Source organism: Podospora bellae-mahoneyi, assembly GCF_035222275.1.
Source record: "Podospora bellae-mahoneyi strain CBS 112042 chromosome 1 map unlocalized CBS112042p_1, whole genome shotgun sequence".
Taxonomy (NCBI): domain Eukaryota; kingdom Fungi; phylum Ascomycota; class Sordariomycetes; order Sordariales; family Podosporaceae; genus Podospora; species Podospora bellae-mahoneyi.
In genome coordinates, this window is record NW_026946359.1 from 1,601,966 (window position 1) to 1,621,839 (window position 19,874).

Consider the following 19,874-nt stretch of genomic DNA (forward strand, 5'->3'; position numbering starts at 1 on the left):
CACATGTGACACAACTAGGTATTTAGACCGTTGAGGCTCTTTGCATGAAGTCATATTTATTCCCTGGTCAAGTGAAAAGTCCCCTGTGTCATGAGCCATGATCATACACGTTGTGGTTTCCCCAGCATTGTTACCAACAGTCAGTCGTAACATAGACGCTCCTATGCCACTTTCCCGTTTCATCATGAAAAGACAGTACCAACATAACCTCCTGCCTGTCAAGAGATATCAGCGGATCGGTCATTCCCTCCGTGACGATGAAAGGCAAGACGGGTTCCCCGGAAGCAGCGGGCCTTCTAATTTAAATTCTGTTGTTGGTCTACGTGTTGGCGGCTCAACGAAAGTATTGGGTCGAGTTAGTAAATCACAATCATACTCTGTAAATTAACAACTACCTCACCGAACGGCTCTGGGAGTATACTCATGCTTCCGTTATCAGGCCAGAACTAGTCAACGTCAAGAGTCTTTCGAATTTGGGCACAGAATCTCTCTTCATCACACCACGAACCGCTGGCAGCCAACCGGGCCACCACAAGGAACAATACAGACCGCATTGCATTATACTCGGACCGAATACTCTCTCTTATCATTGTGCCAGAACCCATTCATCAACAAATGCTCCTCCACCAGAAAGCTGGTTGCGACAAATCGAGACGGTGTATCATTCACCAGTTCCCACAGCGACACACACAAATCATATCCATTCCAACCCGTATACCCAATCCTTGTCAACGTTTTCATCAAATCCTCAACTCACTCCCCCGTCCCAACCGTTTCCCAAACCAATACCATGGACCCTAACAACGCCCAACACCAACCCCTCATCCCTCACCCACCCCTCGAGCCCGCCCTGCAGTCATGGACAACAGACGGGTGCCCCATAGTCGACGGCAAATACCTCGATCTCGCCACCGGCGAGGTCAAGACACACGACGGCCTCGTGACCGGCGGGCCACCCTCGCTAAGCGTCTACTGGCACAACAGATCTCCAACACCGCATCATGACAAGGACCGGCCATTCTACTCCCTCTCGGGCTTCCGCCAGATGACCGTGACAGATTACCTGGCTAAAGGTTGGTGACCTACTCAAGACAGGTGTTTGCACTGTGGATTCGATGACCGCGACGAAGTACTCGGTCAACTTTGGTTGTCATTACCCCGCTCACGAACGGCGAGCTCAGGGGAGGCGCTTGGGAGGCGTGGGTTGCTGCAGGTTGGGGAGAGCTTAAAGGCCGAGTCAACGTTTTATTTAGAAACAAAATGAACGTTCTCAGGTTGAAACTCCAACTTTCGGCCCAGTCAAGCAGCAAGCTTGCTTTGTGGCTGGCTTCAATGATAGCCGGCCGCCAGAACGCCACGCCCTCTCCCGCCCACTGTGCCGCCGCCCACCTGATGGAATCACTTCTTGGAAGTGTGACAACAATGAAAATCCGCCTTCATCGCCCTCTCCGCGATCCAATCCCCACAATAACACTGCTGCCCAGCCTCCGTCCCAAAGTATTTCCTCTCTTCCCCGCAAAAAAAGTCCGCACAAGCCTGGTTCGTCATCTTGATACTCGCCGTCTCGGCGAACTGCTGCGTCAGGATCCGCTCGAGATCATCAATGTAGCAGCTTATGTACCTGTAGTTTGGGGGCCGTGATGTGAACCGAGATTTGCTGCAGCAGGGGCTGCGGGACTTTGGGTTGATGAGGAGGGTTCGCCAGGCGATGTTTTGGTTGGTGCGGTGGTGGTGCTATTGTTGTCGGGCGACTCGCGGAGAATAGGTACAACGGTTGTCCACGATGGGTGTGGGAACCGTCTGCTCGAGAGAGCCAGTTTTTCTGCCGTAAATCCCTGCTACAAAGACCGAGACCTGCTGTTACAAGAAGTAACAAGCCGGAGACGACGATGAGAAGAAGGCCGAGTCGGATACCGCAGGGCGTCTTCTCTGGTGGGTCGGAGATCTGTTGTTGGGCTGCACTAGGTGCTTTTGGATAATACTGATAGGGTATGCGTATCGGTATAGGAGGACGCCGAGGGCGGGTAAACGGACATCAGAGCTGTGTGGTGGTCATTGTAGACTTCAAAGTCCTGAAGGGTCGTGTGGCGACAGCGGCGAGACGGGATTCTATTCCAAAAGTCAGCATGAACGCGGTGTAACATATCTCTGTGATAATCCGTACCTTTCGCGAGTGATCTCTGTGCATTGTGAGTAACCACGCGGTCGGTGATAAAGGAAGGAATGGGAAATGGTGGGGGAAGGCTAATAGGTCTGGATGCGGGCTCTGGAAGGATTTGAGGAACTGACCCAACCACATGGATCAGGTTCAGGGAAGGGCCGCGCCATGCCTCTGCGACCATGCCACCGGCCACCGGCCGTCAACGTCCATAACATAAAAGCCAAAAGCCCATCACAAGTCGAGAATCGACTAACCAAGGCCAAGAAATGGTCGGTATTGCCCTCAATCCAATCAGGAGGCGGCCAAGTGTTACACATGGTGCCGATCTGTAGCAAACCCCTTTTCAAGGAGCGAAGGACTGCTTGCGCCATCCCGCAACAACAACAAAGGGACCATAGAGACACAAATCTTTCTTTCTCATGTGAAATAAATCAATGTGATCTGTCATTCCTCCTCCAGAAAGCCATTATTCCCACCCAACTCTCCCAAAATCAAGGCTAGCCCATCGTGCAATACATCGACACGGCGATGGCGCAAAGGACCTTGGTGAGCATGATGACGGACTTGGTGTTGGCTGCGACTGTTGCGCTGGTTCGTTCTGGTTGTGTTGATGCCAGTTGTGGCAGATAGTTCACAGGAGTGGCTGTGGTGTATAATATGGGCAGGCACTGGTCATCCTCATTCAGGTCACAGTAGAGCAACTTCCACCATGTGTGGCGGTGTGGGTCGGAGATAACAAAGCTCTGCTTTGGTAAGAGCCCGCCCGCTGCTTTGCTGTTAGCCGGCCACAGATAGCCTTCCCTAGAAAGCCTATTCCGCTATTTCAGGTTACTCTCCTAGGCCGCAGTCTCACGCGGTCTAAGGTTACATGACTGCCTACATCATCGCTACTATCCCGACTATAGGCATTCACCAATGGGACTCCGATATTGTTGGTATCCAACGAAAGAAAGTCAATTTGTATCATCGATCCCTACAGTCTATCCAAAACTACAGCTATCCCGTCGGTCTTCCTCGCAGTCTACTCAGTCACCAAACAAGGCAACACCAGCGTCCTCCTCCCCTCTCCCCAACCCTCTTCAAAATAGCCCGCAATCACATCCCCCAACCCCCTAACCCTCGCCTCCTCAAGCCACCTGCCCATCGTCCAAACCTCAATCTTCCTTCCTGTCCGCCGGGCCAAGTACCCCGCCAACCCCTCGGCCGTGCCCTCGATCTTCTCCTCGTCATCCCCTCCCACATGATGAACATACGACACCTTGCTCTTCCCTGCTTGATCCACCGCCAAAGCCGCAGCAACAACATCACCAGCTACCCTCCCCACCTCAGCCATGTCCACATTCCCTTCCACCTCCAGCCCGGGTATGTGGGGTACAGCACCCATCTTGGAGCTGAACCGCAATAGGGTCCCCACAACATCTGGTGCGACCTTCACGGCCTCCCCTTTTCCATCCTCTGCCGTGTATAGTGACACTGGCCTGTGTATCACGACTGTGACTCCCTTTCCAGCCAAGCGTTCAAGCATGACCTCTCCAATCCACTTTGATGCCGCGTAACCTTCTTTGACTGCTGCGTCGGACTCGCATGGCGGGAAACGCGCAAGTGAGCCAGGGGAAAGAGATTTTCCGCCGTGTTGCTTCTGGGCAAAGGCAGCAACAGAGGCAGTGGAGATGAAGTGCACTGGCACCTTCTTTCCTGCCTGGAGTTGACCGGCAAGCACCGCGAATCGTGCGAGCGTTCTTGTAGACAGAACATTGGCCGGCTTGAGTGAGTCGTACGTCTTGAGGAAGCTAGTGTCTGCGCCATTGTGTATCATGACGTCTGCTCTTGATGCCAATGTCTGGAACAGGTGTATGGAAAGGCCTAGCAAGGGCGAGGTGAGGTCGCCGGGATATTCTTTGACTTTGGGGTGACGATGGATCCGGCCCGAAGAGCTGTCGGTACCGGACCGGACCGCGACGCAGTGCACGGTCTTGACCTGATCGGAAGAGATGAGGTGTTCGAGCAGGTGTTGCCCAAGGAACCCCGTTGCACCTGTGAGGATGACTTCCAGACCGTGCCCTTCAGAAACGCGCTCTTCCGCAGCAGCTGTCTCCAAGGGCAGGTCCTCCTCCAAGAAGCCTTCCACAAGAAGTGATATCTCCTTGTCCCAATCAACAACAGTCACCACATCTCGCGCTGGATCCTTCAGACCGGTAGTAGCCGTCTGGACAAGCGATGCCATGGCCCCTAGTGAACTTGCCCTGAAGAGGCTCGGCAACGAGGTGGTATTCTCCAGACCAAACTTCCTCTTCAGCGATGCCTGCAGTTGGATGAGAAGCAGCGAATTGCCTCCCACCCTAAAGAAGTCGGCTTCCTTCCCCGTGACTGGCGCATGAGCCGTTGGCAGCACCTCCAACCAGATCTCCCGAATTCGCGACTCTGTCTCGGTTAGAGACTCTGCCACACCGGTTTCGCCGTCATCACCGATTTCTGGAAGTGGCAGCGTGTCCAAGGCGCGACGATCCAGCTTCCCGTTCGGCGTCAAAGGCAGCTTCTCAATCGGCACCGCAAAAGAGGGGCACATGTACGGCGGCAAAGGAAGTCGAGCGATCATGTCCTGCAGGTCAAAGTCCTTGTCGTTTTTGTTGAGAACAACAAAGGCAACCAACAGGTCCCCTTCTCGCAAGGACACAGCAGCTTGGCTCACATTCTCTGCCCCAGCCGTCTTGACAATCACAGCTGCCACCTCGTCCAGTTCAACCCTGACACCCCTGATCTGGACCTGCGCATCGCCCTCAATACGACCAAGGCATTGAAGTGATCCATCGGGCAAGAACCGACCCAGATCTCCCGTGCGGTAGAATCTTGTGTCCCTCATGCTAAATTTCAAGGCAAACGGAGGGTCGATGATGAATCTAGCCACTGGTTCATCCGGCCTGGTGACATATCCGCCTGCTGCAACACCAACTCCTCCAATGAATATCTCGCCTGGGAATCCCTCTGGAACTGGCTCAAGCTTGTCATTGACGATGACGACGGTATAGTTCGGTATAGCAGTCCCAACATCGGGGTCTTCATCCCGATCCTTGCGGCGATAGTCGACAAACGTCCTGGTGCACGAAACGGTCCCCTCTGCCGGTCCATATGCATTTACCAATCTCAGATCTGTCAGTCCCAAAAAGGCAAACGCGTCCAGGTGATTCCGCGTCAGCTTTTCCCCACCACTCACGGCCAACTTCCAGCTCGTGCACTTTCTCAAACCCTCCCCGCCAAAGCGGATCAGGGCAGCATATTCGGACGGAACGCCAACGGTGTAGGTGACACCTTCGTGGGCCATGATCTTTGCAATAGAAGCTGGGTCTCCTCGGACACTGTCTGGTACCATGACCACCGTTCCTCCATGTGCCAGTCCACCAAAGATCTGCTCCAGGGAGCAGTCGAACCCAAGTGAGCTTTGCTGCAGAACCGTCTCCCTTTTGATGTCATGCAATGACTTTACAGCAAGGACTTGGTTGAGAATATTTGTGTGTGACATGATCACGCCTTTCGGACGGCCGGTGGAGCCGCTGGTGAAGATGATGCAGGCCGGGCTGTCACTTGCAATGTTGAGAGGGAGTTCATCCTGGTCGTGGTTGTGATTGTTGGCTTTGACTGAGTCGATATCAACGATTGGAACGCTTGACCCAATAAAGTCCTGAAGAGTAGCCAGGTCCTCTTCCCCCTTGCACAGCAAAATATGAGGCTCGCAATCCTCGAGCATCAGCGCCAGCCGCTCGAGAGAGTTACGTCGTTCAAGGGGCACATAAACGCAACCCGCCGCCATGATTGCCAGCATTGCGCACAGTATGTCCCCCATACCGGTGGCGTAAACTGCGACAGTCCTTCCTTTCCCAACAACCTGCTGCGCCAGTGCGGTTCTGATCACACCGACCCTCACTATTAACTGCTGATATGTGATAGATGCCGTTTTATCCTTGATGGCGATATTCTCAGGGTATTTCGCCGCCATCCGGAATACTCGATGAATGACGGTAACATCCTCGTTGATCGCCATGTCAGGTCCAGTTCCAGCCATAACACCCCGCCTGGCACACTCCTCGTCAGCAAGGCGAAGCTCCTGCAACGCAGGGCTTACTGCGCCATCCATTCGATAAACCAACCCCTCCAACAACGTCACAAACGACCGCCCCAGCACCTCAGCATCAAACTCCGAGTACAGGTACTTCTGTACTCCAAACCCAATCCAAACCCCCCCATCCCCAATATCTGTCACGTCCAGGTGCAAGTCGAACGGATTCCTTGCCACAATCATGTCAGTCCACTCAACCTCACAGCCCCCTCCCCAGTTAGACCTCGACGACCCATGACCAAGACGGTAGTTGATCGCTACCTGGAACAGCGGGTGACGGTCACCACTTCTCGGAATGTACAACTTCGTGACAAGAGCGTCAAACGGAAGAGTAGAGTGCTCCAGAGCAGAAAGCATTGCCTCCTTGGTCGACAACAGCAAATCATCGAACGAAGCATTTGGAGAAAGCGAGAAACGCAGGGCGAGCGAGTTGAGAAAGTACCCAATCGTATGCTGGAACTCATCACCCTCTGGACGATTAGAATCCATTACTCCAATAACCAAGTCTGACACGTCAAGCCATCTGGATAGAAAAGCTGCCAATGCTGCAAGACAAAAGTGGAACTTGGTAACTCGTGCTTGGGTGCACTTTGCCTTAATAGCTTTGGCGAATTTGGAATCGAGTTTCACCTCGAACGTGTGAGATCCAAAGGGCGGGTCTTGAGGGCCGCCAAGCTGCTTGCGGTGTCTTAACTTGGCGAAGGGGAAGAGAGGGAGCACTGAAGGTGTGATCTGGTAGATCCCTTGCCAATATTTCAAGTCGCGCTCAAACTTGTCAGGGTCGGCACATAGTTGAAGTTGGCGTTCAGAAAGATCAATCGCCTGGACTGGCGATGGCAGGAGTGTCAGGGCTTGTGGATCCGAATACCCTAGTTGGAGCTCATACAAGAACTGAACAAGGCTTGCGCCGTCCATAATGAGGTGATGGTAGGCGACAATGATCCAACCTTCCGTCATCGTGTGTCGGACCACAATGGTACGCATAACCTCGCCATGCCCAACATCAAACTGATGGTTCTTGACGGCTGTGAGCTGTGTATTAAAGTCGTGTTGGCTCCCTTCCAAGACTTCCAAAGAAAGTCTGCCCGCACCATGAACGGCCTGCCGCCCGCTTGCTGAGTCAAAGAAGAACGAGCTTCGAAGAGCTTCATGTCTTGCAGTAACTGCCTTGATAGTTCTCTCCAGCCTCGCGAGGTCCAAACTACCAGTGAACTTGCCCGCAATGACACAGTTATGGGTGGACTTGTCTTGCAGAAAGTTGTCAAGGAAGAGCAGGCGATCTTGACCATGAGATGTAGAGCCAACACGAAAAATATCATGCTCAGAGACACTGTCATCGCCATGATTCGTACTCTCAGCTGGTGTGGCTGTTCCAGTGTTGCTCACTTCAGTTGAAGGAGCAAATGTTGGCTCAACCGGGGATGAGCCAATGTTCATGTGCCGTAATATCTCGGCACCCAGCTCTCGAACGGACGGGCTGTCCAGAATCTTGAGTGCAGGCAGATTGACACCAAGTTCTTTGGAGATCCATGTGCGAAGCTGAATAGCCACCAATGAGTCCAGTCCAAGTGACAAGAGCGGTGCGAGTGGATCGATCTTTTGCTCAAGTGGAATCTGAAGCGTGTGTTGCAACTTTCTTCCCATCGCTGATTCCAGCACAGCCAACGCAGTGCCAGAAGGGGCAGACGTAATACTTTCCATCAAGCTGACCTGCTCAACCGATGAATCCGCGTCAGTCCCTGCTTGCCCCTTTTGTGAAGCGACACTGCCTTCCACAAGAAAGTGCGACATGCGAGGAAGGTTGAACCAGCTTGGCCGGCGCGACTGATCTGGATCCGACAAATCCCAAAGCCCAAGGCCAGTAAGGAGATCAGCCTCCTTATCAAAGTTCCTGCCGCCCGCAAAGATTGCCTCGGCAAACATGACGTGCAAGTCAGCCTCAGACAAAGGCTGGGTGTTGTGTTTGCTGGCCAGCTCAACGGCCTCAAAGGCGTTGGATGACTTTGTCAGATACCCCACGTCAGACAAGACACCAATGTCAATGACACTGGCCGGAACACCGCGTTTTCTTCTTTGCTGCGCGAGGCCTGTCATAAACAGGTTTGCTGCGTTGTAGTTGGCCAACCCGGGAACACCAACCACACTGGATGCCGATGACAGGAAAACGAAGAAGTCCAAGTTGTCTGAGGAGCCAAAGGCAGCTTCGAGGTTGATTGAGCCCTGCACCTTGGGCCGGAGAACCGCGTTCAGATCTTCCAGCGTCAGGTTTTCGAACGCTCGGTCGCGAAGAATCATGGCACCATTGACCACGCCTCCAACCGGTGGCATTTCAGGCTCCATGTCGGATACTCCCGCAACGGCGTTTAGGACGCTGTTGCGGTTTGACAGATCCAGTGGTAATACCTGCAATTTGGCGCCCTTGTGAGCCAGCTTTTCAACTTCGGTGCATTCAACCGATGGGTTGCGGCTGGCTAAGATGAAGTACCGCGCCCCATGATCAGCCATCCAGTTGCAGAGTGAAAGGCCAACCGATCCTGTGAGACCAGCCAGGAAGTAGGTTTTATCGGAAGAGAGCAGGTATGAGCCTTGGAGAGGGCGAACGAACGATTGAACAGCTATTTCACTGGAGGAATGGATATTGGTCCAGTCGACAATAGTGGTTGGGTTGGCGGTGTGGGAACCAGCTGCCAATAGCTCGGCAGGTACCAGCCGCGATCCGAGTCTCGTTGACTCATCGTCCTCTGTACTTCTCAACTTGAGCTTTGCAATAGCATCACCGAACGACCCCATAGAAAAGGCAAGATCCACAACCCAGCCATTTTCTTGACGTGCAGGTACCTTAAATATCCTGGCAGACTTGTCGATCGCACTCCAGATCTGTTTTGAGATTGCACTGTTTTGATCTCCAAAGTTGACATAAACAGAAACGCCGTTCGTCGGCGTCACACGTTGCAGCCTTCGCCTTGTGGACTGGGAATGGATGAAGGTGTATCCATATGCATCCTCCAATTCTGGATTTGTAGTGCTGCAGAACAGGTCAACCTGTTGCCTTCTTGCCTCTTCCCAGATTTGTGAAACGAAATCCTCAGTTGCCTCGTGAACCCAGACGCAGTGCCCCGGAGTCGTGTGAGAGAGTATAGCCTTGATAAGAAGCTGCCTCACTACATCTGTTAGCAGGCCTGCTGCGTGACATGCCATATCATCGTCGAGAATTTTGGGGACAGCCATGTGCGAGTTGTCCACTTCGATGACAGAATTATTGAACCGTGACAATGCAAAAAACCATTGTCCACAGCTTTTTACACGGCCAAGACAAATGTAGACTGGCTCCGGCGACTCTTGAGTTCGAAAGGCGCAGAGTGTAGAGTACTCCACAGTAAGCAACACCTTTTCCTCTGGAATCTGGCCAGACAACAGCTCAGGTCGTTGATGCAGCGCAAATGATCCGCTGCCATCGAGTGCGGGCACCAGTGACAATGGCACACTCGGCGAGGACTGGTTCGTTTCAATCCCAATGGCCCTCCTTTCCGAGTTGAGCCGATCATTCCTCTCCTGACTCAGCTTGATCCTCGGCAGCATTTCCATCCCATCTTGACCAACCCGAAACTCCGTCTCCTTACTCCACAGTACATCCTTTTGTTGACCCTCCCCGCCCCCAAGAAACACCATTCGCATAAAAGCCGAAGCAACCCACTGTGCAAACGCCACCGAGTTGCTCCCAGCTTCCCACCCCGAATCAACAAACTGCAACGGCCGATCCGGAAACTCCAACATCACCGACCTCGCAATCCCCAGCACCATCTGCGCATGAGGTTGCCGCCCATCATACGCACCACTCGTCACCCACAAGACATGCGTCGCCTTGCAGAGAACATTCTGCAGGCCCAAGAAGATCTCGTTGCTGATTTCGCTCTTCGCAAACACAGGTTCCACCAGCTCCGTTAGGCAAATAACCGCTGTATCCTTTGGAAACCCGTCGCTGAAACTTTTCAACCCCTCTGAGCATACAGCAACAGTCTTCGCAGCTCCCGCAGTCAAAAGCGCTCTCCGAAGATGGTTCGCAACTTTTGTCACGGCCAAGTCAGCCCCGTTGCCAAGGATGAGGACCTCTTTCAGGGAACCCCTGAGCGTTGCCCCGCCAACGTCTGACCAAAGCGGCTCCCTCAAAAACAACACCCTTTCATCAACCGCTTGACTGACCATCACCGAATAGGTGTAATACTTGGGATCATCTTCCAAATCCCTCGCAACAACATCAACACCAGAGAACCCACTCTGCAGCAAGACATCATGCCATCTCGCCTCACTGATCAACGGCGAAAAAGGCCGTGCATCATCAGCGCCAAGCCACCAGCCTGAGAGGGTGCCAAAAATGAACTCGGTGTGTAACGCGTCACCGGCTGCGGTGTTCTCCAACAGGAGCAGGTAGCCCCCGGGACGGAGAAGCGTGCGGCAGTTCTTGAGCGTTTCGGTCAGCTTCGGTGTAGCGTGCAAAACGTTGGAAGCAACGATGACGTCGTAGGCACCCTCCTCGAAGCCTTGCTCCTTGACTGGATCGCGGCCAATATCCAGAGTGCGGAAAATCATGTTTCTTGAAGGATGACCTTCAACAAAACGCTCCTGGGCTTGTTCGAAGAAGCCGGAGGAGATGTCGGTGAAAGTATACGACGAAAACTTGTCTGAGATGCTCGATAGGATGGCATTGGTGGCGCTCCCTGTCCCGGCACCGATTTCGAGGAAGCGAAGGTGGGGATAGCGGTGGACAATTTGGGCGGCTGCTTTGGCGATTCGTCTGTTGGATTGCTTCAAGCCCAGACTACGCTGGTAATAATCTGTCAAGAGATTCTCTTGGAGAAGGAGCTGTAGGGAGTGCACGTGACCAGCAAGTATGTCGGGAAGTGCCTCACCAAGACGGATGATCGTGGTCAGATCCACTAGGCTTGGGTACTTCTCGGACCACTCTGTCATCATCCGCGGGTTATCTTCAGCCCAGTCTTTCGACACTCGTGGATGGTAACTAGCTTCGACACGAGCCAAGACGTGGTTGACTGCCCAATTCCAGTAGTCAATCAGATGCGGGTGTGCTTGAGACACAGACTCTAAGGGCACACCCTCTCGGAGTCGACGAAGATAAAAGTACGCCGCGCGGTTGACTATGTCTGTTGTAGTCTTGTATAACTCCATGTCATCATCGACGGCATCACTGTCAATCCCCGCCATGATATCTCGCATCCATGTGGTCTCTGAGAAGATTTTCCGGTCATCCTGGGCGTTGAACGAGCCGAATGGTGCACAGCAGAGACCTTCCATCTGAATCTCCGGATAATTATCCTCGGAGCCGAACACCTCCACGTCGCAGGAGATTTCATTCGAGGACACCTTCCGGATGAAGCAATCCGCAGATAGATAATCCTTGCTGTACTTTTTCTCCAACAAACGAGCTAGATCAACACGGACGAGATCAATGGACCGCGGGAGGTAGGTCTTTGGCAACATTCCGTTCTGGGCCGAAAGAGCAGCCAGGAGACCATGAGAAGCGACATCCAGAATTGCAGGGTGCAAAAGCATCTGATCCTCACACTCGACAGGTCGACCAAGTTTGACACAGGAATACCCTTTTGTTCGCTGGACCTCCTGGGCTAGGAAGTCGCCAGAGTATTGAAGTCCGGTCGAACGCAAGGATTTGTAAAAGAGATCTATGTCGACGGCATCTAGGTCGGTCAGTTGAAGCTCTCTCCGAGGCAATACAGCCTTTTCTGGGCCATGCTCGGATCTTGAGCGATCAATCGTGAGAACAACTCGGCAGGCGAAATTCCGGCGGGAGTCGTCAATGCCAACCTCGGCTTGGGCATTGGCAAGTGCGCTACTGCACGAGAACTCAGCCAAGATTTGGTCTTGTTGATTGCCAGTGTCATGAATATCTCCATCGACTCGCAAAGTTGAGAAGACCTCAGTAGCCGTAGAATCGTGATCTTCCAGAGTGATAGCACGGTGGATGCTGAGGTCCTCCAACTCCACCAGTACGATTGACTTTTTGTCACCAACCAACGTGATTCCGGCATCCAACGCCATGGACACATAGCCTTGAGCAGGGAGAAGTACCTGACCTTGAAACTTGTGGCCACTGAGCCACTCAAGCTCATCAAGCTTCAGTATGTTACGCCAGCGTCTCTCTTTCGGGTCACTGTCTTCGAGACGGGTCCCCAAGAGAGGATGAGGACGCGTATTTCGGGTGCGGAAACTCTTCGACGCCCTGGATTCTCTCCAAAGGGGCTTGTCATGGTCCCAAGAATAATGGGGCAAATCCTTGCACACCTGGTAATTCTGTTTAGACCACTTCTCTGGTCCAAGACAAGCCTTGGTGAACCCCTCAAAGTCAACCACAGGCCTGGCGCTTTGAATTCCTTGGGGAGAACTTGAGCTGAATTGTGTCCATATAGATCCCAGCGTCTCCTGTATTGCTTCCAAATCGTCTGAACCCCTCTTTAGTGTCCCGACATGAGTCAATTGGACACCCATGCTGGTGATTGTGTCTTGAGTCGGTCGCTTCAGGGCAGGATGTGGTCCAACTTCTACAGCCATAATCCTGTCAGACGCCATTCCCTCGGTGGCCTTCTCCAGGGCTTGGGAGAATAGCACCGGGTTCACCATATTGTCGATCCAATATTGGGAGGACAGGGAACTGACGTCCACGGGAGACTCTGGATAAACGCTCGAATACCAGATTGTGCTGCTCGTTTTCGCTGTCGGCTTGATATCGCAACTGACCAAGAATCTCCGGTAATCAGGAACAAACTGCTTCATATGATGAGAATGATACGCAGTGTCGACGCGAAGACCTCTCGCAAAGATCCCCTGTTCATTCGACAGCATGTTCAGCGCCTCATCAACAGCATCAAGGTCACCAGACAGGGTGACACTGGTTGCTGAGTTGCAGGCAGCAACACAAAGTCTGCCAGCGAATTGCGGGCGACCACAAAACATCTTGGCATCGTCAACAGTCATGTCGGCAGCCAACATGCCACCTTTCTTTGCCTTCTCGTTGATCCGGGAACAAGCCATGCCGCGGTAATAGGCGATGCGAATGGCTTCGGTAGCGGTCAGATAACCCGCAGCGTAGGCAGCAGCGATTTCTCCAGATGAATGACCGGCAACTCGTTCAAAAGTAATACCTGCACTTTGAAGGAGGTTGACAAGACCAATCTGTACTGCTGTGCAGAGTGGTTGTGAGATCGAGGCCTCTTGCAACCGACTCTTGTCTGATGCCGCCCTCAACTCGACTTCGAGCGACCATGAAGGAGGATTCTCCGGCACAGTGCCTAAAGCATGCTCCAACTTCTGTATAGTTTCTCGAAACAAGTGGCTCGATTCGAGCAAACCGGTTGACATGGTCGCCCACTGTGCTCCCTGTCCCGTGAAAACTCCTAAAATTGGGAGAGGCTGGCCGGTGACGACAATAGATTTGCTCCGCGGAAGGTCAAGAGACTTGGAACCCTTCGTGGACTGCAGCCAGGCACCAACTTGTTGCGTCAGGGTGACTTGCGTTCGGCCGGAGAAGGCCAGCTTGAAAGGCAGTTCTGACCGTCTATTCTGCAGGGTCCATAACAGGTGGCCGAGGTCACCGTGGTGTTGTCCAAGGCCATCTTTCAGGACTGGCAGGAGCCTTGCTGCTGTTTCCATGAGAGACTGAGGTGAGTTCGCGGAGAGAAGCAGAGGACCGCATGCCTCGCCATTTACATTCTCCTTTTCCCAGCTCTCAACAATGACATGACAATTGGTACCTCCAAAGCCAAAACTATTGATACTGGCACGGCGCGGAACACCCGGTGGAAGATCTGGCCATTTTTGCGGTGTGGTGGGTATTTCCAAGTGTTGAAAGAACGGTTCAACTGCAGGAGAAAGATGACTGAAATGGAGGTTTGGTGGAATGATCCCATGTTGCATGGACAGAGATGCTTTCAGTAACCCAGCAAGCCCAGCTGTGCCTTCAGTATGACCAACAACAGTCTTGATAGAGCCCACAAGCAGTTTACCAGTGGCTGTCGAGTCATCCGGGAAGAAAGCAGTCTGGACTGCACGAGCTTCAATGGGGTCTCCAGCCGGCGTGCCCGTACCATGGGCTTCAAAGTACTGGCACCGATCCTGAGGGGAAAGAACATTCAAACCACACGCAGCGTAGGTGGATCGGATAAGATCGGCCTGTGAGGTAGCACTGGGCATAGTAATACCGGTGGTTCGGCCGTCTTGATTGACACCGGTTTGCCGTATAATGCATTCGATATGATCCCCGTCTCTGAGTGCTGCAGACAGGGGTTTCAACAGGACAGCTGCAACCCCATCTCCTCTTGCATATCCGTCGGCATTCGCATCCCACATTGCGCAACGTCCGTTGGGAGATAGCATGCCGAGCTAAATATCACCACCATCAGCATGATATCCACACGAGGAGGTAGTGTCTGGACTTACATTGGACTCAAAGATGAATTGCTCGGGCCCAAGCAGCAAATTCACGCCTGCCGCAACGGCAATTTTGGACTCGCCAACGCGCAACGCTTGAACGGCGAGATGCAATGCAACAAGGCTGGAAGAGCAGGCTGTATCGATGGTGACGGATGGCCCGTTCCAGTCAAAGAAGTATGAGACACGATTAGACATGATGCTCCTGGCCGTTCCAGTGGCTGTGTACTGAGGAGCACTGTCGACATTGCGGAGAACAACATCGTAGTAGTCGCCGTTTAGTTGACCAACGTAAACACCAGTCGAAGACCCTTTCAGTTGTGATATTGGATATCCAGCAGCTTCGAGAGATTCGTACACGACCTCGAGTAGGATCCGCTGCTGCGGGTCCATGGACTCAGCTTCTTCCCTGCGTATACCGAAGAAGCCATTGTCAAACAGCCGGGAATCTTCTTCGAGAAAATATGCCTTTTGTGTATTCGTAGTCTACAGAGCAAGGTTAGAGACCACATAGAGTTTGTACCACATCATAGGACTTACGCCATGATGCCGCGAATCCTGATGATAAAATCCAGAGAGATTGAACCTTGATTCTGGAATCTGGGCTGAGATGTCACGGGGGTTGGACAAGAGATCCCACAGTCGTGAAGGGGAGGAAGCACCACCAGGGAATCGGCAACCCGATCCAATAATGGCAATGGGCTCAGGAATTTGTGAAGCCATACTGAACACAGGCATAGGCCACTAGGTGTGCATGTAGGTAGGTCGTTCTGTCCTGCTCGATAGCCTCGGAAGCTTTGATCACTCCGTGGATTCTGGCTGATGGTGGACGGCCTAAGAACGCGTGCAACATTATGTTCCTCGTAGATGTATACTGATGCTTGCATCTGGAATTCATCAGTCACTCAGTGTGAGTGCCTAGCCACCTAGGCAAAATTCCTGTTCGGGAAGGAGATGCCGCCTTTCGTGACATCGTGTCAGAACCTCAACGGCGAGTTCGCCTCAGTGGTGCAGAAACGAAAGTGATGACAGGCATCTCTGTCATCCATGGTAACTAGGGCTGAGGTGTATGGGTCTACTGTATACATCGAGTACCGCTCGATGGCATGCCGCAGTCCCGTCGCTCCTTCGGGACTTTGGTAACCTAGGCATTTCTGCCGTTGGATCTCGAGCATTTAAGAGGCGTTGGCTTGGTTGTTGAGTGGATTAGAAGCCCCCAGGCTCCCAAACCACACCACCTTTGAGAAAATCACCAATAGCGGAAACCCGTGCATAATGAAAAGTTTGGCACCCCAATTCACCGAATTCTTTCGCTTTGAGCTACTTCGGATTCTCGGAACGGCACCCTTCCACGGCTGCGACGTAAGCGAGTGGGGAGAGGCGACGGAGTCAATCAAGCAAGATGACCCGGAAAGCTGGTATGGAGCGTGGACGCAGGCAGCAGAGAGAGTCGAAGTAATGGCGGAGGAAGCCATGAAGAACGGTGATCATCATGGGGCAAGATGGGCATTCCTGCGGGCGTGCAACTACCGGCGAGCCAGCGAGTTCATGTTGCATGTGCAACCCAGCGATCCCCGACTCCTCGCATCCTTGGTCAAGGCTTCCGACAATTTTCGACAGGCCAGCAAGTTACTGAATAGCCCTGTTGAAACATTGGAGATTCCCTTCGGCAATGGCTCGACGCTGCCGGGGTATCTGTTCCTGCCAGCGGGAGGCACAGGGGCAGGTCACCGTGAGGAAAAGATGCCAATCCTGGTGGCAACCGGCGGTTTTGATTCAATTCAGGAAGAGCTCTTCTTCGGCATGGCTGACGGTGCTCGTGTACGGGGCTATGCTTGCGTCACTTTTGAAGGGCCAGGACAAGGAGTTGTGGCACGACGTGGTACTGACCGGCTCCTGCTGCGCCCCGACTGGGAGGTTGTAATCAAAGCCGTTCTCGATCACATCTTCCAATTAGCCGTTGCCAAGCCGCACCTCAACCTGGATCTGTCCCGCATCGCGTTGGTTGGCGCGTCGATGGGTGGGTATTTTGCTCTCAGGGGTGCAACCGACCCCCGCGTGTCCGCTGTCGTTTCGGTGGATGGGTTTTACGACCTCGGGGAGATGATGGCGTCCCGTACTCCTCGTTTCCTATGGCCTGAGAGCCTCGGTGACGGAATCTTCAACTGGCTTCTCGGGTCTGCACAAAGGTGGTATTTTCAGACACGTTGGGAGTTCCAACATGCCATGCTTGCAACGGGCGCTACTACACCAGCCGAAGTGTACCGGCAGTTGGCTCGCTATCATCTGCGCGGGCCTGAAGGGGGTCCGAGTGTCCTCGATCGGATCAAGTGCCCGGCCCTGATTACCGGTTCGAGGGACACGCTGTATTGGTCGTTGGAGGAGAGCACGTATAGGATCGTGCGGGAGCTGACGAGCCTCGAGGAGGGGAAGGACAAGAAGGTGTGGATTCCCACAGGTTGGGGACAGGGCTCGCTGCAGGCCAAAGTCGGAGCCTTTTCCCACTTTCATCACAACATGTTTTCGTGGTTGGACGACGTGTTCGGGATTGGCGCTGAGTAGCAGTCGTCGGAGCCCGAGGGTATCATGGAAGGATCTGAATGGAGTGGAGCTTGTCTTGGTTTTGTCTTGGAAGCGATGGTTTAACCATCATGGCACCATGGTTGAACAACGAGCGAGAGCGAAAACGAAGGCGACGGTGACAGCTAGGGTCAGACTCCGGGACAGAGATGAAGGCACCAAAGAGGAAAGTGACATTGGTAGCTCGTAAGGCTGTTAGCGTTAGATTCCGCCAAGTGGTGGCGTCTGGGGATGTACGTCGCGCTGTTGCGCTGCCCGTTTGACAGTGCCGCAGCAGGTAATATACTTTTGTGGACCTCTCTATGCCGCCCACATGGAAAGCCTTCTTTCTCGTCAGTTGGGCGGTAATTGTTTCAATGACACCTGGAAGTTATCTGATGCTGCCATAGCTACATCGATTGGAATATGGCTGGAAATCAGCACAATCAGGGAGTGCAAAGGCTTAGGGGTAGCCGTACTGGACTTTTTCCAGCCTGGTCTTGTCACCAGGCATCCCACCTTCGTTCTCTCCTCAAAGGCGCTTTCTCCTGCCAGAGCCGTTGACTTCCAGGTTCGTGCACCTGAACACCTGGGTTCTCTGCTCCACCCATCCTGCCCGCCATGGACGCCACGACAGAGTGCAAAACGCAAAGTCATGATCCAACTATCGAGCCAGTCCCAACGGACGGGCAAACGGGAGTTCGATATGGCTGGCGCTTCAGTGTAAGTTTCGATGTTCTCGCGGTTTAGACCTACCTGGTACAGTTTGCTGACTCTCGCTGGCGCACTCAGGCAATTCTCGTCGCCTTATCTCTGACTTCGATCCTCGCCGGCCTCGAAATCGGATGCATCGCCACTGCTATGCCCACGATTGTCAAGGCTCTTGGCACTGGAGATGAAAGTGAGACTATCTATGTCTGGGTTGCCAATGCCTACTTCCTCACCATGACGGCTTTCCAGGTGTGTTTCTTGCCCCTCCATTTTGTGTCAGCCGGCGGGACTGGCAACACGGACGACAAAAGCATGACGCTGACTTGCTTTCTCGCATTGATATAGCCTCTCTACGGTCAGGCTGCCAATATCTTTGGCCGGAGAACCATGACAGTGCTAGCCGTTGTATTCTTCGCCATCGGATCTGCGATCTCTGGCGCTGCTAGCAGCATGCCCATGCTCGTAGCCGGGAGAGCTATTATGGGCGTTGGTGGTGGCGGCATTCTCGTCATGATCGAGATCATCATCTGCGATCTCTGCCCCCAGCGCGACAGGCCCAAATATCTGGGAATAGTGATGAGCATCTTTGGTCTGGCCATGTGTGTTGGCCCACTGATCGGCGGTGGTCTGGCAGAGCATGCTAGCTGGAGATGGATCTTCTATCTCAACCTTCCCGTTGCTGCTGTCTCCCTCGTCCCACTGTTGCTTTTTCTGCGCGTCAAGTACAAGAGGGACGCGATTGGAAAGATGCTCGCTCGGGTAGACTGGGGAGGAAATACCCTTTTTGCAGCAGCTGTCACGTCCATTCTAGTGGCGCTTACCTGGGGAGGGACAGAACACGCTTGGTCGGCATGGCAGACACTTGTTCCGCTTTTCCTCGGAATTGCAGGTCTAGGCCTCTTTCTCTGGCTTGAGTCAACAACACTCATTGAGCAACCAACAATGCCTCTCCGACTCTTCGCCAACCGCACCTCTTCGGGAGCATTCGGTCTTACCTTTGTCGCTTCCATCCTGACCTATTGGATGGCGTACTGGCTACCTATCTACTTTCAAGCTGTCAAAGAAGATTCCCCAACACAGTCTGGAATCTCTACGTTACCTGTGTCGATGATCATGATCCCCTTCTCGATTCTTGCAGGAGGCGGCGTGACAGTACTCGGAAAGTTCCGCCCATTCCAATTCGCAGGCATCTCTTTGATGACCATAGCCATGGGCCTGTTCTCTCTTCTGGACATCGAATCGTCAAAGGGACATTGGGTCGGCTTCCAGGTTGTTGCTGCTGCCGGCGGCGGCTTGCTGCTAACCTGCACACTCCCTGCCGTCCAAGCACCACTTCCTGAAGCTGATGTTGCCATTGCCACAGCAACTTGGGGGTTCTTGCGAAGCTTCGGTGGCATTTGGGGCATCGCCATCCCAACTGCCATTTTCAACTCGCATGTAAACACCTTGCTCGATCAAGGCCGAGTGAGCGAAGAGGCTGTTGTCAACGCCTTGCGAAATGGCGGCGCATATGCCTTGGCTTCGGTGGGTTTCATCCAGTCTATTCCACCCGATATCAAACAGCAGGTCAAGACGGTCTACGTAGAAAGCTTGCGGCTCGTGTGGCAAGTTGCTATCGGATTTGGCGTCCTTGGCTTTCTCATCACAATCATCATCAAGGAGGTCAAGCTACGGGAGGATCTTGAGACTGATTTTGGACTCGTCGAGGGAGCCAATAACAGTTCCAGCTCAGAGGTGGCTGCAGAAAGCGGGAGAGGCGTTGTGGAGAGTAAGGCCGAAAAGTCCGTGATTGGCACAGCATAATAGACGGTGGCCTGTGCCGGATGGATCTGGTGAATCGGTTTCCGAAAGGTTTCTTGTGTTGGTTCGGTGTTG

At 53.3% G+C, this 19,874-nt stretch overlaps 3 protein-coding genes across 3 annotated transcripts; 2 read left to right on the plus strand and 1 right to left on the minus strand.

The window, feature by feature from the left end:
• Positions 1-3,090: 3,090 nt before the first annotated feature.
• QC761_105210 (putative Hybrid PKS-NRPS biosynthetic cluster) lies at positions 3,091-17,533 on the minus strand. Its single transcript, XM_062873773.1, has 4 exons — positions 16,981-17,533; positions 15,270-16,898; positions 14,739-15,215; positions 3,091-14,681 (listed from the first exon to the last, which is right to left on the minus strand). Exons 2-4 carry the CDS (start codon positions 15,465-15,467, stop codon positions 3,183-3,185), a joined length of 12,174 nt encoding a protein of 4,057 aa, XP_062736845.1. The 5' UTR covers positions 15,468-16,898; positions 16,981-17,533; the 3' UTR covers positions 3,091-3,182.
• Positions 16,005-17,291, plus strand: QC761_105220 (uncharacterized protein; the record flags this gene model as incomplete). The annotated part of the gene is made up of 1 exon (XM_062873774.1): positions 16,005-17,291. One exon carries the CDS (start codon positions 16,005-16,007, stop codon positions 17,289-17,291), a length of 1,287 nt encoding a protein of 428 aa, XP_062736846.1.
• Positions 17,534-17,909: 376 nt separating the features above from the next.
• QC761_105230 (uncharacterized protein) lies at positions 17,910-19,802 on the plus strand (the record flags this gene model as incomplete). Its single annotated transcript, XM_062873775.1, has 3 exons — positions 17,910-18,011; positions 18,081-18,248; positions 18,345-19,802. The coding sequence occupies 3 exons, from the start codon at positions 17,910-17,912 to the stop codon at positions 19,800-19,802; spliced, it is 1,728 nt and encodes a 575-aa protein (XP_062736847.1).
• Positions 19,803-19,874: the final 72 nt, after the last annotated feature.

Bases quoted from the DNA above. Each gene is read 5' to 3' on its own strand.
- QC761_105210 (XM_062873773.1), bottom strand. From the start codon at position 15,467: ATGCCTGTGTTCAGTATGGCTTCACAAATTCCTGAGCCCATTGCCATT. The intron at 15,216-15,269 runs GTAAGTCCTATG...CTTGCTCTGTAG, and splicing joins AGGATTCGCGGCATCATGGC to ACTACGAATACACAAAAGGC. The intron at 14,682-14,738 runs GTAAGTCCAGAC...GGTGATATTTAG, and splicing joins AATTCATCTTTGAGTCCAAT to CTCGGCATGCTATCTCCCAA.